Below are 26,655 nucleotides of genomic sequence, written 5' to 3'. Positions count from 1 at the left end.
AAATAATCCCAACCGAGGCCCAATAGGCCCCCTAATTGAGTTGGCATGGTAACACCCAAAACCAATTCAACTACGACCAATTAAGAAAACTAATTATAGGACTAGAATTCTATGTTGTCTGACATATCATTGGTTCACCCGACGCTTATCTAATTCTTTGGTGCATCTTCTTCTCCTTCAGTGTATTACCCAATCAATATGTTGACCTATTGCAACTTTCGATCTCCTTGGTGCAACGTCCGATCCTTCGGCCCAATGCATGAACTCACAACACGAAGTCCTTCTACTAGCATGTTGACCGATCCTCGGCTGACGTCCAATCTTCTGACATGTTCAATCCAGTCCAACGTCTGATTCCTCCTACTTTAATCGATTTGTCTTTTCTGATCGAAGTTAGTCATGGATCACTTAAAACACAGATTAGATCATAAATTTATCAATTGATTTCATCATCAAAATTTGAGATTCAACAATCTCCCCCCTTTTGATAATAACATCCAATTGATGATGGAGTTTAAACTAAACTCCCCCTATCAATATACCATAATTTTAATCATGAATTATATGCAATACATTATATCATTACTTACATCATAAGTTCAAGTATTACATCTAAACTATTATACGTAATAAAATTTTAATATACCATGAATGATCATCATCATACCTTCTCCCCCTTTGTCATCAACAAAAAAAAGAACAACTAGCAAGTTTTTAAAATATGCAAACTAGTAAGATAGCAAGTTTTGAATATGCAAGTTAGCAAGTTTTAGAGATATGCAAGTTTAGCAATTCTTTGCTTCTTAAGATGGGCAAGATAGCACTTTTGCTTCTCTTGAGATTGCAAGCTAGCAATTCTTACTTCTATTTTGAGATAAGTTTACAAGTTTTGCTTCTTGAGATGGGCAAGATAGTAATTTTTACTTTCGTTTGCAATGTGCAAGCTAGCAATTTTTCTTTTCTTTGCGATGTGCAAGCTAGCAGACTTTCTCCCCCTTTGTTATTATCAAAGAGAAGGGAAGAATACAATAGTATAATTTTTCTCCCTTTTTTACATCAATGATTCAATCATATCACGAGATATACAAATTATAAATACAAGGCAATTGTATATAATAAAATTCAAGTCATAAACATTAAGAAGTCAAGTGACATATCATGGTTAATTTGAATACATCTCTTCTTTAGTTAAAGTAAAAAATCTTAATTTATAGAAAACTCAATTCATAAAAATTAAGAAATCAAAATCATGATCCGAAAAATGTATAACAAGAATTAATGCATTTGGAAGATTTAACATGCCTAAGTTTAAAACCGAGAAATCAAAATAAAAATCATGATTCATTTGGATAAATCAAATAGTGAAAAAGGAGAATCATAGTAAACAATCTTGATTTATAAAAATCTCAAGTTATAATTATCAAGGAATCAAGATCATGGATAAAACTCATTCAAATTCAAATCATCAAATCATCAAAATCACTTTCAAGAGATTCAAAATAATATAAATAGATTTATCAACTCCAGGGATTTATTTGAGCAAGAACACATAGGATATTCCTCTCATGACGTTGAGAGTGGATGATCCTCTATCGATACTCAATAGCCCTCGTAAGGTCGACTGCCACTCTCAATGACCGATTGTACTAGATCTGAGATATCCAAACCTATAAATCTGGTATCAAAGAATGGAGCACTCATATAGGACATCCTTGGTATCTCAAGTCTAAGGACCAGATACACCACTAGGACTACAGAATTGCTGTCTGATAATAAGGCATCATCAACCATCCAGCATTCCGTAAGCGGACCAATCAGTGAACTTATTCTCTAATGAGCACCTATACTATATCCCTAGTGTCCCCACATGAGCAGCTATGAGACCAACTGCATCCATCATATAGATGGGTATACAGCACACTAGTCTATCTGATTATCTCGATGTCCCTCTTGAGTAACCTATGACTGGGATTATTTAGGATCTATTTTTAAATGTGAATATGTCTCATTATCGTAATCTCATCATGATCCAATTCCCATTACACATATCCAAGAACATCACAATATATACATACATATATGCAATAGTCAATATAAAGTGATAAATGCCAAAATACAATAAGCAAAAAGATTCTATGTCAAGTCACACGTGCCATCACTCACGTGATTGGCTTGCTGGGCACCTATGACTAGCAATCTCCCACTTGACCTAAAGCCAATCACATATGTGTCTGATCCCCATCAGACACCTGTGTCTGATCTCATCCTCCCTTGCCCCTTCCTCGGGCGTTGGCATCATTGTATCAAGGACATATGCGATTTTCTCCGCCGTGAGAATAATTCTCAAGTTATTAAGCCAATCCGTATAATTTGGACTAGTGAGGCGGTTGACATCAAGTATGCCATGTAAGGAATTTGAAAGCGACATTTTCTAAAAATAAAGATGCAGCAGAAATGAATAACATGCAGATTTTATAAAAAAATAAACAATCAAGATATGAACTTTTATCTTAATATGCTCCCACTATTTTACTAACGAGTCAGCGACACCCTCAGCACATGAAACGGAAGTCTCCGACAGATTTTTAGTGGGGATTAGGATCCAATCAGCATCTTAGTGTAACCTTGAGGGACCCAACCAATCACACTAAGACTAAAAGGTAGGCAACTCTTGTCGATCACAACTCCTTGTGATTCCCGTCCTATTCGGCCTCCGAATCACCATGGTCTCGAGGGACTCGACTAACCATGATGCTCGGTTAAGTCAACACCATCGTTACAAGATGAGTTTGATTCGATGATATACCCTCAAGGGACTCAACCAAACATACCATGTCCTTAGGTCACCGATGACATCTCAATGTCGTAGGTAAGATAGCGAATCACGATATAGGTGAGCCTCGAGGGACTCGACCAACTCAACCTACACCGGGAATCGATTCCTACCTATAACGATGGAAGGCCATATGAGTCAATCTAATTATATCACGTTTACCGACTTAATATTATCGAGAGAGGGGTTTCTATGATTTGGTCTCCTAATATGACATGTCATACATACATATTTAATATATATCTACATCGCATGCAAATATATATATACATATCTAGTATGTGTATAAGCAATCACACCAGATGATCATAGACCATAGCCTAATGTGATCAAGCCCGAGCTAGTAGTCCTTATCACTCACATCAAGATCTATGTGTGCAACTGTGCATCTCTATGCCCTGTGATCGTCTATCTCATCCTCGTCAGTTCTGTCAACATCTCGACGCATTTCCATACATCGCGATCGTCCATCTCGTGGGTCCCGATATCGTGGGTCTCGTGGGTGCTATCTTGAACATCACCAAGAAGTGCTATCTTACCTATCTCAAGAAGCTTTAAATGTTAAGTTGCACATCTAGCAAAACTTATATTTCAAGAAGCAAGAGTTGCTTTCTTGAACATCTCAAAATTGCTAGCTTGCATGTTTTAAAATGTTGTAAAATTTTGCTAGCTTGCACTTTGCAAAGGAATCAAAAAATGTTAACTTTCACATATAGCAAAACTTATATTTCAAGAAGCAAGAGTTGCTTTCTTGAACATCTCAAAATTGCTAGCTTGCATGTTTTAAAATGTTATAAAATTTTGCTAGCTTACACTTTGCAAAGGAAGCAAAAATGGCACTTCTCAAAAGAGAAGAAAGAGCTTGCTATCTTGAACATCGATATCTTGCATTTGCTTTCGAAATTTTTGCTAGCTTATATGTTGCAAACTTGCTATCTTATTACCTTGCATATCTAAAACTTGATAGCTTGCATAATGTAACATTTGCTAAATTTTCTAGCTTACAAATTGCATGATGATAAAACTTGATATTATATTTTTCATGCAATGATTTGAACTTATATCTCAAACACTTGATAGTTGGAACTTCTCCTTTTTGTTAATGACAAAGGGGGAGAAGGATGATCATATTATGCATGATGATATGTTGCAAATATTCATGATAAAATTTGCAATGACTTGAATTCAGCTTGAATTCAAGGTTCTATCAATATGACATATTGAGATGGGGAGTTTGTTTAAACTCTGGGAGTTAAGGTTAACTCCGTCATCAATTGGTTGTCATCATCAAAAAGGGGGAGATTGTTGAATCTTGGATTTTGATGATGAAACCAATTGATAAGTGTTATGTTTATGATTTAATCTATGTTTTGAGTGACGCAGGATACTTCGATCAGGGAGAGATAATTAAAGCAGGAAGAATCATGTTGGGCCGGAGGACAACATATCAAAAGATTGGACGTCGAGCTGGAGGATCGGTCGACGTATCGACAAAAGGCTTCGGGCCATGGATTCAGGCATTGGGCTAAGAAGAGTGGATATTGCACCAAGGATATTGGAGTTATGAGGTCAACTGGCCGATTGGGCAATAGGCCGCAAGAGAGGACGATGCACCGAAGAATTGAACGAAGCGTCGATGGACCAATGACATGCCGGATGACATGATTCATGCTTAGTAATAATTGTCTAGATTGAAGTATATTTTTATGTGTGCAGGATTAACTATGATAGCAAGGCATAAAACAAAATGAAGTCCCAGAGTCAAGAACGTGATTTAGTTGGGAGTTCGAGAGTTCGTTGGGAGTTCGAGAGTTCGTTGGAAGTTCGGACGTTCGTCGGATGTTCTACTGGAACCAACCAAGAAGTTCAAGAGCTTATCAAAGAAGCTTGTCAGAACTCGCCAAGAAGATCATCGTGAAGTCTAGGAGCTTGCCGGGAGTCCGCTGGAACATTGCCGAGAGGTCATCGAAAGTTTATCGAAAGCTCGCCGGAAGAAATCAGACTTATCTTGCTTAGATTATGTCTTAGGAATTATAGTTAGCATATAATTGGAGTTGGGATTGAGAGGTAATCCCATCATCTCTGTTATGGGCCAACTAGGCTCGAAGTTGGGCTAGTTTGGGTTAGACTCAAGGCCCAACCAGGGTCCTGAAAGCTTGGCCGATAGTGGTACCGCTTGGGGAACATCACCCTAGGAAATCTGGGCAGTGGTACTGCTCAGGCTGGGCGATGGTACCGCCGACAGCAATAATGCCAGCGGTGGTATCGCCCTTGTTCGGCGATGGTACCGCCCAACTGCAGATCCTGCGATGGTAGTATCACCCAAGAACGGTGGTGGTACCGCCAGTACCTAGGAAACCTGGGATGAGACCTTTTTAGGCTCCAAGTTTGAATCAACTTGAAGCCTATAAATACCCCTCTCATCCCTGGTTAACACACATAAGCACAAAGAGTTTTAAAGTGAGAAAACGCTATAGAAATCACTTGAGAAATCTATCCTCTAGATCTAACTTTAGAATTCTATTTAGAGAGGAGTGTGTGTGCTTGTAAGGGTTGTCTCCTAAACTTGGTAAAAGGAGAAGAGAGGTGTAAGAAGGAGGTTGATCTTCACCTATTAAAGGAAGATCGGTAGTGGATGCCGGTGGCCTCGACGGAAGAGGAATCAGAGGAGTGGATGTAGGTCATGATGACCGAACCACTATAAATTGGTTTGCATTTCTGTTTTGCCTTTTATCTTAACTGCAAACTACCTTTCTTGCTTTACATCAACTACACTTCTGTATGCTTTCAATTTAAAGATCTTTCCGAAATGATTTTCGAAGAAATCAGATTTTATCGTACGAAGGTTTTTCTAACCGACGTAATTTTTACCGCTACACTAATTCACCCCCCCTCTTAGTGCTGACTCGTTCCTAATAGTTTTTAGGCTCCAAGTTTGAATCAACTTGAGGCCTATAAATACCCCTCTCATCCCTGGTTAACACACAACAACTGAGAGCACAAAAAAGGGAAAGAAAACTCTGTTTCAATTGTGTGTGAACTCCTCTTAAAGTTCTAAGTGTTAGAATAGTTTGAGAGAAGAGTAAGTGGGGGTGTAAGGGTTATCTCCTAAACCCAGTAAAAGGAGAAAGAGCTGTAAAAGGTGTTTCATCTTTGCCTATTAAAGGAAGACCAATAATGGATGCCAGTGGCCTCGACGGAAGAGGAATCAATGGAGTGGATATAGGTCACGACGACCGAACCACTATAAAAATCTAGTTTGTCTTTCTTTTGTGCCATTTATCTTACTACAAACCTCCTTGCTATGCTTTTACTACACCTACACTCGCATATGCTTTCAAGTTTTCGAAATCGATTTTATCGTACGAAAGAGTTTTACTAAACCGATGTGATTTTACTGTTGCACTAATTCACCCCCCCTCTTAGTGCCGACTCGTCCCTAAAAGTTGGCACCAGAGCCTCGTGATTTCTCATTTAGTTTAATACCTAAGAGAAATAGCTCTTTTCGGTTTTCAAGATGGACTTTCTCTTATTCGTCCTCCCTTGTTCAATGGGATGGACTACACATATTGGAAAACTTGAATGAGAGTTTTCTTACTTTCTTTGGATTTAAATTTATGGAGTATTGTGGAAAACGATTTTCGAAGGTCTTCTCTTCCAATGAACCATTGGAATGATTTGGAGAAGACTTTTTCCTTAAATGCTAGAGCTATGAATGCTCTATTTTACGCTTTGGATAAAACTAAGTTTAATCGTGTTTCTACTTACAAAACGACTTTCGAAATATAGCACACTTTCGAAAATACAAGAGGCAAAAGACCTTAATAATTTTTCACTTGAAGAACTTTTTAGTTCATTGATCACATATGAAATAGCGCACAATGCACAAAATAAACTTAGAACAACCTTCCAAATAATATGAAGGATTTAGCACTTCGAACAAAAGAAGACCACTCGAGCATAAGCTCAAGTGATGGTTAACTTGAACTCCTCATGAAATTTAAAAAGTTCATAAAACAATGATTAAAGAATAAAAATAAACTTAAAATGAGTGAAACTACTTGTTATGAATGTAAGAAGAAGTTGCCAAAAGATAAATCGAGCTCCTCCGAAGATAAGGAGAAAATCGATAAAGACGAGGTGTCAAACTACGTCTTAATGGCTTTCGACGATGAGGTAATCAAAATACCCTTAGTTTACTTTGAAATTACATAATGCTTTTCATAAGTTATTGTTAATTTAGTTTAGAAAAATTATTTTTCTTAAAAATTATATGTTTAATAATGTAATGAAAATGCAAAAAAATTGGAATCATGCTTATCCTTCTAGTAATGATCATGAAAATTGCATGTTTTATGATAAAATAATAAAATATTAGATTTAAATGTAATGATAATCCTATGTATGTTTTTAAGAAGAAATAATATGTATCTTGTTTTAATGAAAATGTTAAGAAGTTTGATATTATGCTTAATAAGAAATTGTGCTTGTTATACCTTAAAAACTTGAAACCATGTTTTGATGTCATGCCCAAAGTAATGATGATTTGAGATCATGCTTAATTAGTTTATCTTTCGAAATTATGCATGATAATTCTTGCGATTTATGGATTATCGATTTTTACCGTAATGAAAGTGGCTTTTTTGTTTTTAAAAATGATGCATATTTTTGTTTGATATAAATGACAAAGGCATGCTCGTATGAAATAAATCACATGAATTGAAACAACTATAAAGAGAAAAATATTTTTCTTGAAATTATTTTTCTATCTTATTGAGTTTTGAATAAGAGATTTATAAATCTATTTATATTATTTTGAATCTCTTGAACTATGAAAGTGTTTTTGATGATTTAAATTTGAATAAATTTTTATCCAAATTATGATCTTGATTCCTTGATATTTATAAATTAAGATTTATTATGAATCAAGATTTTTTATTATTCATTCTCCTACGATTCTACTTGGTATTTTCTTAAGAGGAGATTTTCTAAAATAAATCATGATTTTTCTTGTGAGTTCTTGGATTTGTTACTTGAGATTTTCTTTTAATCAAGATCCCTTCTTTGTACATCTATAATTTTTTATTCTTGGTATCTTATTTAAAGAAGAGATTTACTATATGAATCATGTCTTTTGATATTCAAGTGGTCTTATCTTTCATGACATGATTTATTTGTATTTATGGCATGTATGCCTTGAAATAATTGAAATATTTTACACTATTATGTTCTTCCCTTATTCTTTCTTGTTTACAATGATAAAAAGGGGGGAAAGTTATGATCATGGTAGGATATAATTTGACAAATTAATACCATCATGATATGAAATATTTATGATTTGGAATGATGCATGCAATACTTATGTTTTTTATTATGATGATGTATGTGATGTATTGCATATGATATGAATCATGATTTAAATTGCTTTGATTTGAATTCAAGGTTTATCTCAATTATGGAATTTTAAAATAAGAATGATTACTTATCTTTGTCGTGCTTTGAAAATTATTGTAAAAGAAAAAAGAGATACAAAATTATATTCTTTCCTTCTTTTTGACAATGACAAAGGGGGAGATAGCTAGCTTGCACAAGTCAAGAAGATGCAAAAACTTGCTTGTTTACTTGCACATCTAAAAGAAGCAAAAATTACAAACGTACATATCGCAAAAAGAGGCAAAACTTTGTAGTTTGCTCATCTTAAAAACAAAAGTGCTATCTTGCTAATCTCAAGAAGCAAAACTTGCAACTTGCACATTGCAAAAGGAAGCAAAAATCGTTAGCTTGCACACTTCAACAAGAATGCTATCTTGCATTTGTTTTTGGAAACTTGTTAGCTTGCACGCTCTTAAATGATATAGAATCTGCTAGCTTGCATGTTCTAATATGATGTAACACTTGTTAAATTTGCTAGCTTACAAGTTGTATGGTGATAAAACTAAAGATTATGTTTAGTATGTAATGATTTGAACTGTATATCCAAACACTTGAAAGTTACACTTCTCCTTTTTGTTGATGACAAAGGGGAAGAAGTATGATCATGTTATGCATGATGACGTGTTGCAAATATTCATGATGAAATTTACAATGACTTGAATTCAGCTTGAATTCAAGGTTCTATCAATATGGCAAATTGATAGGGGAAGTTAAGGTTAACTCCATCATCAATTAGTTGTTATCATAAAAAAGAGAGAGATTGTTGAATCTCATATTTTGATGATAAAACTAATTGATAAGTGTTTGTGATTTGATCTGTGTTTTAAGTGACACAGGATGCTTCGATCAGGGAGAGACAATTAAAACAGGAAGAATCATGTTAGGCCAGAGAAACATGTCAAAAGATTGGACGTCAGGCCGGAGGATCGGTCGACGTATCGACAGAAGGCTTCGGGCTATGGATTCGGGCATCGGGCCAAGAAGAGTGGATATTGTGCCAAGGATATCAGAGTTGCTGAGGTTAACTAACCGATTAGGTAATAGGCCGCAAGAGAGGATGATGCGCCAAAGAATCGGACGAAGCATCGATGGACCAATGACATGCCGAACGACATGATTCATGCTTAGTAATAATTGTCTAGATCGAAGTGTGTTTTTATGTGTGCAGGATTAACTACGATAGTAAGGTATAAAGCAAAATGAAGTCCCGAAGTCGAGAACGTGATTTCGTTGGGAGTTCGAGAGTTCGTCGGAAGTCCGGACGTTCATCGGAAGTTTTACCAGAACCAACCGAGAAGTCTTGGAGCTTGCCAAAGAAGCTCATCAAAACTCGCCAAGAAGATCGTCATGAAGTCCAGGAGCTTACCAGGAGTCCGTTGGAACATTGTCGATAGATCATCGGAAGTTCTCCGAAAGTTCGCCGGAAGAAACCAAACTTATCTTGCTTAGAATATATCTTAGGAATCATAGTTAGCACATAATTAGAGTTGAAATTGGAAGGTAATCCTATCAACTCTGTTAGGGGCCAATTGGGCCAGAAGTTGAGCTGGTTTAGGCCAGAGTCAAGGCCCAACTAGGGTGCTAAAAGTCTGGCCGACGGTGGCACTGCCTAGGGAACATCACCCCAGGAATTCTAGGTGGTGGTACCACCCAGTGGCAAGGTGCCAGGCGGTGGCACCGTCCCTGTCAAGCGGTGGTACCGCCCGTACCCAAGAAATCCGAGATGAGATATTTTTAGGCTCCAAGTTTGAATCAACTTGAGGCCTATAAATACCCTTATCATCCCTGGTTAACACATAACAATTGAGAGCAAAAAAAAAAAAAAAAGGAATGAAAAGTCAAGAAGCTCTTTCATTTTAAATGATCATTAAAATCAACAGTAGAATAATCTACTGACAGAACAATAATGCCATGTTTGGTCAGTCTCTATGATGATCTTCCACTTGCAAGCAAAGATCAAGTTGCTGGCTTTTGGGTTGGATCACCTAACAAAAGAAGGGATAAAAAGGATAGGGAGTAGTTGCTCTTCAAGAAGTCTATAATAATTGATAATTGGATGACTTGATAATTGGATGGATGAAAGCAGCACTATTAATTAAAATGGACTGACCGAATCAAGGAAATGTGGCTGCATTAGATGAAATATTTTTTTGGAAAGAAAGTGGAGTTCCCCACCAGGTTTTATATTTCGAAGGATTGGGAATGTGTCAGTAGCAAGCTTTAATCTTTTGATCCTAAGACCTCCCATTTCCTTCTCTTCATATACAACAATTCCTCCATAATTATTCTTCTTTCCTTCTTGCTAAGAAAGATTGATTGTTTTAAGTGTAAGACCTCGGTTTGATCCTATATTGAAAGTAAATAAAGATTTAATACAGATATAAGAGTCTAATAAGTATACTATTATTAATTTAGACTTCGTTTTGGATCAATGTTTCCAATCCAGTAGGTTAAAACGCAAAGCATATTATCATCAAGCTGCAAGTTTCAGAAATTTTCTGCAGTCCCATATTTGTATATTCATAGTAAAAAAAAACCAAGTGGTTTTTATATTCATAATGCTGATCGCAAAGGACTCCTCCCTTGGATGAACTATTCAACTGTTCACTTATACTTTTGACTCTTAGCCTCGATCGAGGAAGGTTGTGCTTCAACTCACTAAATATATTTCACTGCGTCAACGTTAGCTTGTTGCTTCCTTGGATCCAACCTTACATGAGTTGTTGTGGTCAAATAACAAAGGCCTGAAACATTACTGAAAGTCTAAAGCTCCTTTCCCTTGAGTCAATCTCTTGTCAAATGGTTTTCTGGTATAATCTTCAAGAGGTCTTTTAAGGTTGTCAATCTTGATCTACGAAGAACAGTCATTGAATTATTAGACAAGGATGATTAGACACTGATCTTGTATAGTTTCTTTAGACTAGAAGAGAGAGCAGCCTCCAAACCCAGTGAACTACTGGACTTGGAAACCAACTCCACGATCACTGAATCTTAACCTCTTCCTGAGGACGAAGGGCGGTCAACCATCAGACTTAAAAGGCCAAATAATACCATTCAAAGCTGCTCGCATTTCAAGATTTCAGACAACTGCAATCTACTCACCTCTGAACTACCAGCAACACACTCCTGTTCTGTAGAGGTCGTCCTGTTTGAGAATAAGCAGGTGAGTTTCCGCACGAGAGAAGCGTTTGCCATCGACATGAATGGAAGCAAATTCACATGCTCTCTCCGGTCTGCAAGAGAGAGCATTGCAGGTTGTCCCGTATGCGTTTCTGTAAAGACAGATGGAAACTGGACAGCTTCCATGCTTTCTAGTGAAATCAAAATGCCAACACCTGGACATAGGATTCTCATTAGGGAACAAAAGGGAAGGATGAGATCTTGTGATGGTGGCCATCACGCCTACCATGTCCAAGGAAATCATTCTTTTACCTCCTCATACGTCCTAGAGTAGCAACAGATGTCAGGTTTTGAAGGAAGTCAAAAGAAGAAAAAGGAGAAGGGTGCGTGTAAATAAGAGCATTATTCTTCTTTTTTATTATTTAATGCGTTAGTTTGGTTTATCGTCTTGTTATCACCAGGGAATCTCAATCTGTTCTAATCATATCTTAATTCTTTAAGTGGGAAGAACCTCTCTACGTTGGCCTTTTTCACCTTGAAAGTTTTATATATTCTTAAATATTTTTTTATCAATATTACTATATCTAGAAATTTTGATAAGTAGATGAGGCATGATTTTTCTGATTTTTATACATAATTTAGATTTTTTAATCAAATTAGTTTTGAGTTCGACTCATCAATAATAATATATATTAAATTGGATACCGTTTCAATCCAAAAAATTAAACCAGTAGATAATCTTCTCCCTCCTTATTGAACTTATTGTCGCCTCCTCCTCTCTCGACTCCTCATCCTCCTCTCTTGTTGATGATCATGAATGTGATGGTTATAATTAACCACAAAAATAACTTATGGGCGGGATTGTAAGCACAACAAAGGCATAATAGGGGCAAAGGACAGAGTGAGTGATAGGGGTTAAATAGTTATTTCAAAAAAAAAAGCTATGTGAAAAAAATTAAAGCTAATAACTTTTTCCTAGAATATACCCTAGTAACATTGACAAAAATATTTAAGAATATATAAGGGTAAATACGTAAATATAAAAAAGGATAGATAGGTAAAATTGGAGATACGTGTCTCAGCGCGATGGGGAACAGCGACAAGTCCGTGTTCCTGATGAAACAGCTGAGCCAGGCAAAAGCCAACGAGGCCTTCCGAGTTGGCAACACCTCTGGTTCTGGACAGGAACCACCACGTGGCTGCCGACCATGGTTGGCCCAATCTTTAATTTAGGCCGCCGACAGTGCCTCCGCCCTCCCACCTGGGTTGCCCACCCTCGATTCCGCCAACCACCCTCATCGCCGCCCTCCCCTCGGCCGCCCACCAAAAGGAAATCACGAAAAGAAAGGAAACCGTGTAGCGGATAAAAGTGGAGGAACAGCGGCCGCCCGATCCGCGCGTCGCGCCCCCACCGCGTCGATCTCTTTCTCTTCCTATCTCTCTGTCCTTTTTTTTTTTTTTTTGCTCCTCCGTCTACTCAACCATGTTCCTGCTGGAATTCCGTCGAGTTGGTATCGATCTCTGCATTTCGCACAATTACGGCCTGATCAGGCGTTCAATTAGTCTTTTTTCCCTCTTCTAATTTGATGCGTGTAACCCGATTGGTGTACGTGTCCGTAGGGTGTGATTTCCTTTTCCACTGCCCGAGGATTTCTCGGTCAAGATTTGGATTTCGAGAAATAATTTCTTTTATAGATTCGTCGCCTGGTGATTGGTTTTCTTGAATTCGTTTCTGCGCTTGCGATTGGGGCTTTTGTTTGCCTTCCGCACTACGTGAATGGAGACAGGTGGTTTGCGCACTCTTTGCTTTTTTATAAATTATTTGTTTTTGACTGGACTTGTTGACTTGATATTCCAGTCGTGAACATAAACTTGCAATTGTCCTCCAGATATCAAGATTGATTTTGTCAAGTGTTCTGTTTTCTTGTGTTTACGTTTTTGTTTAGCCTCTTTGGCTCTAGATTATTTAGAATTAAAGTTCCCTTCTTGTAGGGTTAGTGAATGGTTATTTCTTGGCTTGTAGAATTGCTGGGAAAATGGAGATGGTTGTGAGTTGTGACTAAGGCGTAGTTCGCTAGGTAGCTGCAACAGATGGGCTGTTTTCAATCGAAACGCAGAAAGCAATACCCAGGATATGAGGACCCCGTGCTTCTTGCTTCTCAGACGGCCTGTAAGTCAAAATATTGGTTGTACGAATCCAATTTCAAATTGCTTATCCATGCTTTAGCCTTTGGAACTGATATTTTATCCTTTGCTTTCAAATTGAATCATGTTTTTAGATATTGAAATGGACACCTAGCTGTTATATAACAGGCCATCTTCTGTTTGCTCTAAATCTGAATTTTTTCCGGAGACATGCTTCATACAAATTAGCATCGAAAAGTGATTGATCTTCTGAGATTTACAGATCTAAGGTTGATTAAGGGTATGATATTGTAGTGTTAAACTCATTGTTTTGACATGGTTTTTCTAGCCCCTCACATAGGATGGAGATTGGCATTTTCCTCAAGGAAAATTCTGATTAAAATGAGGAGGTACACCCATCTTTTCTAAAATGGTAGTTAAATTATGGCCTGATTCCAGTTTGATTTGATTTTTGGTCTAAACTTAAGATGTAATCAGTTTCAGTTTTATTTATTTTTTAATGTTAATTTGAATTTAAGTCAAATTAGGTATTGAATTAGGTCTGAATATTTTTATATGTAAATCTCAGGAGTTCTCTTAGTGTTGGAACTGGTAAGGTTACTGTGCTAAAGTGCCAATTGACTATTTCATTCTGGACATGTTGGTTCAAGAAAGACAGTAGAAGGATGAAAAAAAAAGTCAAATATCTTCAAGATACATGTAAACAAATAAGTAATTTGGGAAATGAGATAAAGTTAGTTGTATTTTTTCTCTAGAAAGTTTGATTGTGTCTTTAAATAGGGATCATGTTTGAGTTTGGTAGTAGGTTATGCTCATCACTTGAGCAACAAAGACATTGGTTTTCTTTGAGGCTACGAGACTTTAGTTACTTTTTTCTCTGTTTTGAGTGTCTTTTCCAGCCTCTAAACCCTGTCTTCCTACCATGGTCTTCTATCTCCATCAATCTTCACCATTATCTGGCTTGTTTATTGCATCATGAAGCTTGATTATGTCAACGTGGCATCTTTTGAAAGCGTTGCTTTGTGCAAGATGAGGAGAGAATAAATTTTTTGATGCATCTAACTCTAAATCAAGTGAAAGCCTCGGAGATCTATTTATCTATTCCTAGTGAAACTGTTCTTTTTTATGTCTTCATATTTCATTATCAGGTTTTTCACTTGTTTGAAGTTAGAATAAAAAACAAAAAAGAAGTGCAGGGTTCAATTCAGTTATTTTGTTCACTTCTTGATAAATATTTTCTGTTGTTTATCTTGACAGTTACTGTCAGTGAAGTTGAGGCACTTTTTGAACTGTTCAAGAGCATTAGTGGTTCTGTAATCGATGATGGATTGATCAACAAGGTAAAGCACAGGCTGCTATTAACTCCCGCTTTCTTTTGTTCTGGTGAAAGTTTATTAATATCTCTTGTTTAAGCAACTTTTTTACTTTCTGACATGTCAGTGACAGAAGCATCAATGTGAAGAAACTGATTTTTTTGCAACGATGTTACTTTCCCTTGCATAGTGATTGGCTAGCTTAAAATTTTCCTTTTCCATATTTTCCTGATAAAATGATTGAATGAATACTTTTATATAGATTTAAGCTAGTTATTAATGGAACTATGATACTAGGTTTCGGCAAGAGCCCCTTTCAGGATATCTTGCAAAAAGATAAATGACCTTAAGCAAAATTTTTGGGTTAAATGAAATGAAGTTGGATGTCTTTGATGCTATACTAGTTAAACCAACAAAATTCTCACTTTGCATAATGAAGATTGTTCACAGCAAGATGCTTTGATTTTAAAAAGGTAGCTGATGATTTATAATGAGATCACATGTCACTCAAGATATAATTACTACCTTTTAACCTAGTTACTGATTGTAACTTCCAATAAATTCTTGTCACTCATCTTTAGTTTGGGCTTATTGCTTGATTCTCTGATACAAGTCAGGAAGTATTCAAGAAAATTGTCATTATCTTTTGCTCAAAAAAAAAACCTTCCATTATCTGCACATGCAATTCGAGAATGAAACTCTGGGAAAGGATACTTAAACCACCTATTCTTCAAAAAAATTACAACTAGCTAATTTCATCTTGATAAACTTATGAGAAAGATGAAATACATTGGTCTATGCTTGGTTGGTTGTCAGTCTACCCAACTTTGTTGGGCTTCTTAATTGCTGACTTAGTCTTTAGTAACCTAAGAAACACGGACACTGTGACATGCCATTTTTAAAAAATTAGGACGCGGATACGGCGAGGACATGTGTATTTTTTAATATATATATATATATATATATATATATATATATGTATATAATATAATATCTGATTAACAAGAGTTTTATAATATTTATATTTATATTTTATAAACTCAGCAATATGAACAAATAAATATCATCATATAGGTTAAAATAATTAAAATAATCTAAATTTAAGAATCCAAAATAAAAGTTGAGTATATCAAATAATATTTAACAATCTGCAAATGTAATTGATATATGTTTCCTTGTGACCATCTCCAAATTTCTTTTCTTGCGAAGCATATGCCCCTCACAAGAGAGCCACACGAGTGCAACGCCACACACGAATGAAAATCCCCATGTGAATGCTCAACGTGTGTCCATTTGTCTGACACGGACATGGACACGGACACGTCCACAAAAAACGCATGTCTGTGCTTCTTAGTAACAAGACCTACCATTAATAATACAAATCTGCATTGGTGTTTGGTTAATGCTTGTATAACTTGATGCTTTGTTCCAATTTTACTTTAGAATGCATATGAGAACCTGATTAGTTAATACAAATAGTTCTCATCAGGTGATTAGTATATACTGATTACTCCTGTAGATTTGGTGCACTTCTTTAAAAGAATTAAAGACACCAAGTTGTACTTAGTGATTTAATTTTCATATTATCTACTCTCTGCAGGAAGAATTTCAGCTTGCCTTATTTAAGAGCAGAAAAAGGGACAATCTCTTTGCAAATCGGGTACTATATCAACAAGAGCTTCTTGTTTGTATCCCTGTTTACTTCTGCAAATAGCAGTGATAAGTATCTGTAGAATAGCTTGAGTTTGCATCTTGCTTGGTAGTTGCTGGACTAATTAGTATAACATATTTCTGATTGTCAAATGAGGTTGTGTTAATCAATTTGGGAGCTCAATATTGTGATTTTGGACTTGTTTTCATATCTTAACTATTATTTCTGATTTTTTATATCTTACGCAACACTGTAGTCTTATCAGTTTTCTAAATTTGTAAGAAGTAAACCTAAAAATGAATGACTTTGTTAATGTCACCTCTAACATGTGCTTCTTTTTATTCAGTGTGGAGAAGAAACCTCCCAAGCTTAAGAACTAGAAGACCAATTAACAAAACTAAATATTTTGCTGCACAGAAGGGAAGATGATTTAAAGGCTGACAATCTTGTGTATATATGGGGCTAGTAGTGCCCATATCTCTTAATCTAACTAGGAATTTAAACTAGTCTAATTTTTCCATTGAAATATATAAAACATACGATGAAGATTTTCAAAAGAAGCCTTTTTATATATGATCCATTGTTAATTGTAATAACGATTCTTCTTCCCCCAAGGCTGGCCCAACCAGTTAATTCTCACAAACCCTGATTGTGTGGAACCATACGAATGAGCTTGTAGATATAGTTTTTCATTAGATCAAAGGCATGAGATAATTAGACTGCACTAAAAGATGTGCTGAACAAGAATCCTAATGGATGATGAGAAAATTAAGGTTGTACTGCCAGCTGCTAGCTTCATTTCATTTTTTTTAAATGTATCCAATGCACGAGGCTCCCGTCAATGCAAGTCTGGGAGGATCAATATATGCCTAGCCTTACTCTAAATATAGAGAGGTTGTTTCCATGACTCGAACCTGATCTCTCAGGTTGCAAAGTAGCAACCCTGGACGTCACCATAATTCTTACATTTACTTAAATGACTACTATAAAGAAAGAATATTTTAAGCAAGTTTTGCATGTGATACTGTCTCTTGACCTTGTATAACAATGGAATTTGTACCTGATAGAACAATATTCATGCTTCATCGGCTGAGGGGTTTTTCCTACTTGAACTATTAACATTTATCTGATGCACTATGTTGAAGATGTCTTAGTATTGTATTTGGTAAGGAGTCTATATCCATTACTTTCATAGTTTCAGTTTGCTAATTAGTGTAATCAGATGGTCAAATTTGGCTAGATACTGTTTAGTGTTAATAGCTGCTCTGTATGCTCTGAGATACTGTTGTGTCAATAGCTGATTTTACTACTTAAAAATGCAGTTATTTGATCTATTTGATGTTAAACAAAAGGGAGTGATTGATTTTGGGGATTTTGTTCGATCTCTCAATGTTTTTCACCCAAATGCTCTGCATGAAGACAAAGTAGATTGTAAGTTTTTTATTGTATTTTAGCTGATTTGACTTCGTGGTGGAACCATTTTTATAAATCTTTATGTGATTCCACAGTTTCCTTCAAACTTTATGATCTGGATGGCACGGGCTTCATTGAAAGGAAAGAGGTACCTTGACATCTTATGAATGGTTAATATTCTAGTTGGCCTGTATTAATGAGAAATTGTTTATTAGATTTTGCCTTGTGAATACATCTCCAATACAATAATAGGCTACAGGAGGATTGAAAGCCCACTTTTTACCTTTTGGACAAGTAATATTTTTCCACTTACACAGCACAAAAATTTTTCTTTCTTGGAGGAACATACATCTTTAATTAAAGCCATTCATTTGATTAATTGATACAATGTCCTGTGGCTCAGGCATGCAGGGTAACATTCATAATATGGTAGTAACATGTTCTCGTATTGATCAACAAAATGTAGAAGAAAATTCATTTCAGTTTTTATATGAGCAAATAGTTGGATGGGAAAAAGGGGACCGATTAACAAAAGTTAGCTTGAATTCAGTATGTTTAGTGTAATTGTGAACATAAGGTGTTAATTTAAAAGAATGAGATCATTGGAACTGGTTATCGGTGAATATGAAAGAGAAATTGATTATATCTAGGAGAATCTATGCTATTTTCTCTAGGGAAAAATAAATGTTTGAATTATTGGCAGGAATAATGCTTCTCCCGAAGTCTTTTGTCCTTAGTATCCCAATGGTTGGTTTAAGGAAAGAAGTTCTTTGCAGTATTATTTTGTTGAATTTTTTTTTTTCTCCATATAAAACATAGGTGATGTTTGATAATAAAAACAATTACTGTCGACCAACAATTTTGTTTTACAACTAGATCTATTGACTGAATATATATTAAATAAATGTTGGAGCTGAAGTAGCACCTAACCTTCTTTACCTGTATTTTTTTGTTGAAATTGATTGAGCATGAATTAATCTCTTTTACTTTTAAGATTTGTTAGTTCAGTTTATGATATTGACATAAGATGGTCCTTGCAACTTAATTTTTCGTTTCACAGGTCAAGCAAATGCTGATTGCACTGCTGTCTGAATCAGAAATGAGATTGGCAGATGAGACTCTGGAGATAATCCTGGATAAGGTTCACAATTTCTGATCATGGAACTACATATAGTCCAGTTCAATTGCTGTGCTTCTTACATTATTTTTAACAGACATTTCAAGAAGCTGATGCTAATCAGGATGGAAAAATAGATAAAATAGAATGGGAGAATTTTGTCTCTCACAACCCTTCATTGATGAAGATCATGACCCTTCCATATCTCAGGTAATTTTTTGTGAAGAAGGCAGAAAATTTTTGTAAGTTGCATACCATAGGCTGTTCTATGATTTTTTGCTTGCTCCCTGTATGTTCCATGATAATGGGGCATTTTGTCTTTATTAAGATCTATAGGGAGCTACATAGCTTTCCATATTTTATGGACAAATGCTGTTTTTTATTTTGAATGGACTGATCAAAGTTTGAAAGAACTATCCTTGATTATGGACTGATCCAAGTTTGAAAAAACTATCCTTGAATATGACCACATTCTCATAAGTCGTAGAAGGTTAAGCTGCAAAGAGCAGGTGTTGAACATCCTCTTTGATGGTGGAGCATCATAGTTAGTAAATGATTTAGAGGAAAGAAAGGAAAGAAAAATAAAGGGAAAAGAGGGGATGTGATATGCTGGTAGAATATCTGCTATTGTAGCTATAAGTGCTCAACTATGATTCATGATGGCTGCTTGATTACTGTAGCATTTGATGTATCAATGCATGAAGCAGCAACAACAGCAAAACTGTAATGTCTCAACTATTGAGGTAAATATCAGCATATGCAGACAAGATGGAAATCAATGTGAAGTTACTTAATAGAAACATATCAGAATCTTATTTTGCCCATAGGATGGTTGGAATCCTAGATTGATTGGAATTTTGATCATTTTGTACACCAATAAACGCAGGAATACATGAAACAAATAATAGCTCCATAGGGGAACCAATCACTTCTTTATCAGCCATATTACATTATCACAGATTAAATGGTAGATATGAGATGTGGGACCATCTCTAATATGATTACTAGAATCAGTGATCCTGGTGTTTATCCTTTTGTTTCTTCCATATCATTTGGTATTTTATTTGGCCCATTATAAGCATCCTAAGCAAATCTTTTTTCCACCAAATCAAATTTAAATTTATGTTTTGATAGCCAATGCTTGCATCCCAACCTTGTTCACTGATTAAATCTCTCTGAAATATATCCATGCCCTTTGTCATAAACCACACTTCGGATGGTTGTTCAACTGCCACATCAGCTAGTAATTGACCAGGCAAGTTGTGCTGTTCCACCCTCAAGTCACTTCATAACATGGCTGCTGATGGCGATGATGTAGGACTCATGACTCAATGAGTTTCCTTCTAACTAGAATTATTTTTTATTATCGTTTTTTGAAAAAACACAAAATATCATCATTTTTTATTTTACAATATTGATTTTAATGTTTGGTGTCACCACATAATAGTTCTTTTAAAAGAAGAGAAAAGAAAATATGTGCTGTGATCACAAAAGTAAAACATATTTGTGTATTTTCATCAAAACAAAAAAGTCTGAAACCCTCACAGAGCTTCATATCTTAATTATGTCCTCAATAAATACTATTCTTGTTCCATAACCTAAAACATAATAGTACAGAATAAAAAGCCTGTAGATTATAATGCTCAATTGCTGCTAGATTCTGTAAAATAAACTAGCAATTGGTTATGTGATGACAATAAAGTCACTAGACTAAATAATGAGGTTGTGGGGAAACAACATATAAAATACAAAGAATAGATAGAAATATAAGAGAGAAGAGGAACGTTCACTGATTGGATATATGTTGGTTGGTAAATATTGGATGCTCGACCTACTTCTGGAGATTGGGTGAATAATTATTCAATCTTTATCATTGTGCAAATAGTGCACTACAAGGCACTGTAATTCTTTTGGATAATGCAAACATTTGTACAGCTGCCGACTATTTTTTCCTAAGATTTTGACTTGTTTTAGACAACAACAAGAATAATCAATGATAAAGCATACCATCTATATATAGTTTGAAGTTTGATCTGCAACAATTTGTGCGATTAAAAGAAAAGGTCCGAGGACTAGATTAAAAAGCATTGTACTCTTTGAACAAGGGAGAACATCCTTGGTATAGAGAAATGTCAGAAAGGGACCTATCCGCCATAAGGTTTTGTTAATTTATTTCCATATACTGGTTCATCTGTGTCAACTGGGAGTATTAGTCTAGATAGAACACTATGCAGCACAGCTTGCATGGGTTCATACAATTATCTCTAGATATTTTGTCCAAAGTGTCATCATTTAGTATTATTCAAGACAGATTTAGTTTGATCTGGTCAGTAAAACTTAAAAGTATCACTGAGGATCATGATATTAAATGGAACTAAGGACACCTCATTCTGATTCTGGTACTCTTCATAAGAATATGTATCCACAAAAGCCATTGTGAAATATGCTTGACCAATATTTGTTCCTCTTAACAAATATTTTTGGCTTTCAAATTTTCATGCATGCAGACTTGTAAATGTTAAAATTATGGGGATGTGTTAGAACTTTATTCTTGAAATAATTATTTTCTGTGCAAATAATGAATACCAGTACTTTTATGTATCTTTTATGGGTTCCAATTCTGTAAAGCAATATTTACAATATTCTGTAAGCTTGCATGAAAGCACTAGTCTCTCGTAACTGCGTTTGTGGCTTAGTAATGTGAGTCAAATGACCTGTCTTTATGGTAACTATGCAGGGACATAACAACAACATTTCCGAGTTTTGTATTTAATTCTGAAGTTGATGATATTGCCACTTGAGATTTGCTCGCCGTACTGTGTATGAGGAGATTACAAGCAACCGAGCATCTGTATACACAAAAGTGCAGACTATCAAAGCACGTTAGCAGCAAGAATGTGATGCCATCAGAGTTGCTACGGACATTTATTAGTGTTTGTAGTTGATTTCCCGGTAGAAATGCACCTTCAGAATTTAGGTTTTCTGCCTAGAATGATCTGCCATGGTTTTGTGCTTTAGGATTGTGTTGTGGTATTTGATCAAAATGTGTATACATTAAACGAGAGTAGTTTTGCCTTTGCCATGTGCTTCTTGGGATGCCTTTGATGTAAGAATTTTGTTTTTCCATTGTTTTTCCTTTCCGCTCTCTGTCAATTTTGGTCATTTCGACGGCTAGGATCAGAAGGGCCCATCCCAGTCTTCTATGTGGCGTGGAAATGGTTTATGTCTGTGTGGGATGCTCGACCTTGCCTTGTCAAAGGTGTTGCATTGAGCGAAGTCAAGATTGTGGCAATGTGCGCTGAATTGTTTCTAAGGGCGTCTGGTGGATCTCTATGCTTCTTGGGGCAAATTATTATGTCTGTGGAGAGAGCCAAAGGTCAGCGTAGCATGGACAGTCGAAAGTCAAAAACGTACGCGATTATGTAATGTTCGAATGGAAGGAGTAAAACATGATATCAGATGTACGACATACGATTTAGCAATTGAAAAAATTACTAGGAAAGGGAGTAAGTAGGGATGGAGACTTTTGATGGTAATGACATGATCGAGATGTTCAATCCCTTCAAATCAGGAGGTTTTCTTTATAGTTAGTGCAAGACAGAACGATAATTATGGATAGTAACAACGACATAATAATTGAGAGGTGTCGAGTGAATGAAGCTTCTTGCATGGATCCAAAGAGACGACTATTTCGTTGTTATTTCATTAGATCATGAGTCGATCATAACGTTGTCAGTGACCGATGGTTCTATGGCATCAACTCGTCCCTTCTTATGTAGTACAAATGAGACTATGATACTTTGATTCAGCATTTGTTTCTCAAATTTGGCCGTTCAATTTCTTTTTTTTCTTCTTTTAGTGTTAGAATTTTACTTGAGGGTAAAAAAATATTGATATGCTGGTGAAAAATATCCAAATCCATATATTGAAAAGAAAATGCTCACATTTCATACTTGCAAAGAATTATACTACACACAGACAAGAATCTATACGAGAAGACCTTAGGGTTTTATCATAGAAGAAAGAGGAGAAAAGGGGATGATCACTTCTAGGTGATCAGCCTCCTAGGGTTTGTCAAAAGACTGAATAATATTTTATTGATTGATGAAAAGAAATAGATACATTCTTATTTATAGAGTTTCATCCAGAGTTCATTAGAACTTAGACTTTTAATAATAAATAAATATTAAATAAATCTGACTTTTATTGAACTAAACAAACTCAATAAAATATTATTCAAAAGCTTAGCTTAGAAAATAAAGAGATCCTAACAATTCCTCCCCCTTCAAATCAACCTTGGGAAGCTTCTCTTTCAGCACTTAGTCACAGTGTATCTGTGGCGCATCATAACCCGTTGATTAAGTAAGTATGATCTCCACTTCTTGATAGTATAAGCAATAGATCGGCCTTTCGGTGTAGTAGTCATTGTAGTCTTCTTGAGAACCCTCTCCATCTGATGGCTAGTGACAATTATGACCTTAATTCCACGTCTTCCTTTTAGAATCACTTGCTTTTCATTAATAAAAAACTTCATAATTAGTTTATAAAAATTTCAAGAAACATTACCCAAGGTTGATAGTTATTCAATTCCAAGCACCACTTCGAATCCTTCCCAGGATAGTAAGAAAAAGTCTACAAGCAACTCTTGGCCTTGTATAGTCAATTTTATCTTCGAACATTTAGTCAATTTTATCTTCAAACATTTGCTATCACAAGTTAAAATTTATCCATCAGTGACCTTTGCTTCAAATTTATCACAGCCTTCAATGTGGTAGGCTAATCAATCAGAAACCTTACTATCCATAAAATTGTTAGTGCTACAAGCATCAATCAAAACTGTAACAACCCCAAAAGAATCCAAGATGGAAATAGCCTCAATCCAGCTAGAGGGAGATGCAATCCAGTAGTATGATTAGTATGAAACTTACCACGGAGTACCCTCGTGGGAGCAATTCAAGAGAGGGCTTCTTGTTCACTTTGGACCATCTGAATATGAGAATGTTGATGGACAGATCACCAAAATTTGTCAAACTTCTACAGTGTTGGAATATCAGAGTAGGTTTAAATGATTGTTAAATCAAGCCAGAGATTGGTTTGAACGATAACTGGTGGGTACATTTATTAAAGGACTTAATCCAAATATTCGGTATAAAGTCAAAACTCGCCAACCCCGTACTATGAATGCTGCAATCTCATTTGCACGTTTGCATGAGAAAAAAATTAGTAGGGAAAATCATCGAAATATAAATGACAACAAACAGATGATCAGCAAGCCACCCGCCCCATATATTCCTAACCGAAACCCTAACACCCAAAGACTAACCCGAGAAGAACTCAAGTAAAGATTAACGAAGGGTTTGTGCTGGCATTATAGAGTAGGGAGCTCCGATGTAAACGAGGGTAACTTCTTATGATTGAACCAATTTGGGAGGAGCCAGAAGCTAATAACGTGGACTCCGATCATGAAGGTATAGATTCTGATGAAGATATTAGACTTATCATACATACAGTGCATGCGTTAGTCGGCTACTCTAACCCAAAGTTGGAGGAACTCTAGAACATCAACATGTGAAAATGAAAAAAAAAATTCTACCCTAGAGATCCAACTGATCGGATCTCCATCTTCCCATCTTAGAAATTTCACATACATGCGTGGATAGCTTGTGTCATGTTCTTAGTTCCTTCTTCCTGTGTCTTCAGATCGGTTCAATGTAAGACTTGAACTTTCATCTTATTGAAACTTGTTGAAGCTCTCAATTCTAATTTCCAATGCTTCGATTTAGGCTTTTATTGAGTTATTGGTAGCTATTGCGTAAGATTGCAAATTTATAATCTCAACTCCCATTTCTAGTGTTAGAAAAAGGGCATCAACACTGCCCTATTCGGTGCTGCTACTGTGATGCAGTCAATGACAGCACTATGGGAGTGAAGGGGTACTGCGAGAATGTAGAGATATAGTTGCGATCGCTGCGTGGGAGGCAGCAATGCTTATTGTGGTCACTGCATAGAGGGATCGCTGCTACTAAGGGTTGGGAGGTAGCGATGGTGGTGCGGCAGGGGGCAACACCGCCAAGGGCTCACCACTACGGTGGCTGCGATGGTTGAGGACTAGGCTGCGGCAGCACGGATGGAAGGCAGCATTGCCTTATCTCTGTCGCACCACGGAAGGAGGCACTGGTGATGCTGAGGGATCACGGGCGGTTGAGGAAACTACGGCGGCTGTGACAGTGTGGATGGGAGGTAGCATTGCCATGTTTCTATCATATCGTGGAAGGAGGCGCTGGCGATGCCGAGAGATCATGGGCGGGTGAGGAAATAGCGGCAGCTGCGGCTATTGAGGACTAGGCTACGATGGTTGCTATTGATGTCGGCAGCGAATAGGGGAGGAAACAGCAATGGTTGCAATGGATACGACGGTCGTGGTTGCCTTGTTTCGATCACCTCGAGGAGAGATGGTCAAGCGACTGCGACTATGACCTAAGGGGAGGCAGCGATAGTGATGTGACCAGGGGCAGCATCGTCGATGGTAAAAGCGACGAGGGGGGTGGTTCGCTGGCTATGAAATAGTGGTTGTAAACCCTCTCACTTGAGCAGGGTGGGGCAGCGAGGAGGGAAGGTTGCTGGTGATTGAGGAAACAACGGCGACTACGATGGTTGAGGACTAGGCTGCAGTGGTTGCTATTGACGCCGGTAGTGAAGAGGGGAGGAAATAGCGATGGCGGTAGTTGCTGGCTAGGAAGCAGGGGTTCTTTCTCAGTCAAGAAGTATTAGCATGCGTGGTTGTTGACTTCACCCTTTCTCTCTTTTTCTTCTCTTTTTTTTTTTTGTTTGAGATGACGATATCTATAGTAACACTATAGCGAGAACGCCGAGGATCATCGCTCTAATACCAAATGATAAGACCCTAGGGTTTTATCATAGAAGAAAGGAGAAAAAAGAGGATGATCACTTCGAGGGGATCAGCCTCCTTCGTCACTTCGAAGGGATCAGCCTCCTAAGGTTTATTGAAAGACTGAATAATATTTCATTACTTGATGAAAAGAAATAGATACATCCCTATTTATAGAATTCCACCTAAAGTCCACCAGGACTTAGATTCTTAATAATAAATAAATATTAAATAAACCCCTATTTGACTCTTACCGAACTAAACAAACTCAACAATCATTATTCAAAAGCTTAGAAAATAAAGGGATTCTAACACAGTATCAATCAAAACTATAATATACTGATGTTCTAATGTTCCTCCAACTTTCATAATTTGTAAGTTATAGTAGCCAGCTAATACATGCACTGTATATATGATAGGTCCAACATTTTCGTCAAAATTTATACCTTCATATGATTGGGGTCCACATTGTTAGCTTCTGATGCCTCCCTAATTGGTTCAATTATCAAAAGTTGCCCTTATTTACATTGGTGCTTCCTACACCACTTTTCATCGTAGTGCCAGCATAAACCCTTTGTTGATCTTTCCTTGAGTTCTTCTCGGGTTAGTCTTCGAGTATTAGGGTTTCGGTTGGGAATAGATGGGGTGGGTGGTGTTGAATCTCGAATTTTGATGATAAAACCAATTAATAGTCTTTATCTGATCTGTGTTTTGAGTGATGTAGAAAGCTTCGATCAGGGA

At 36.4% G+C, this 26,655-nt stretch overlaps 1 protein-coding gene across 3 annotated transcripts; it reads left to right on the top strand.

The window, feature by feature from the left end:
* Positions 1-12,569: 12,569 nt before the first annotated feature.
* Positions 12,570-22,151, top strand: LOC135584329 (calcineurin B-like protein 1). 3 transcript variants are annotated; one of them, XM_065108900.1, is made up of 9 exons: positions 12,570-12,799; positions 13,410-13,556; positions 14,789-14,871; positions 16,445-16,504; positions 17,818-17,926; positions 18,004-18,056; positions 18,969-19,049; positions 19,123-19,235; positions 21,763-22,151. In XM_065108900.1, exons 2-9 carry the CDS (start codon positions 13,478-13,480, stop codon positions 21,824-21,826), a joined length of 642 nt encoding a protein of 213 aa, XP_064964972.1. In that variant the 5' UTR covers positions 12,570-12,799; positions 13,410-13,477; the 3' UTR covers positions 21,827-22,151. The 3 variants fall into 3 exon arrangements, with proteins under 3 accessions (XP_064964972.1, XP_064964971.1, XP_009385950.2); XM_065108899.1 differs by having other exon boundaries at positions 12,594-13,173; XM_009387675.3 differs by having other exon boundaries at positions 12,765-12,897.
* The last annotated feature ends 4,504 nt before the right edge of the window (positions 22,152-26,655 follow it).

The sequence above is a fragment of the Musa acuminata genome, chromosome BXJ2-5 (assembly GCF_036884655.1).
Source record: "Musa acuminata AAA Group cultivar baxijiao chromosome BXJ2-5, Cavendish_Baxijiao_AAA, whole genome shotgun sequence".
NCBI lineage: Eukaryota > Viridiplantae > Streptophyta > Magnoliopsida > Zingiberales > Musaceae > Musa > Musa acuminata.
Note: the sequence above shows the minus strand (reverse complement) of the source record. Positions and strands in the feature narration are given on the sequence as shown.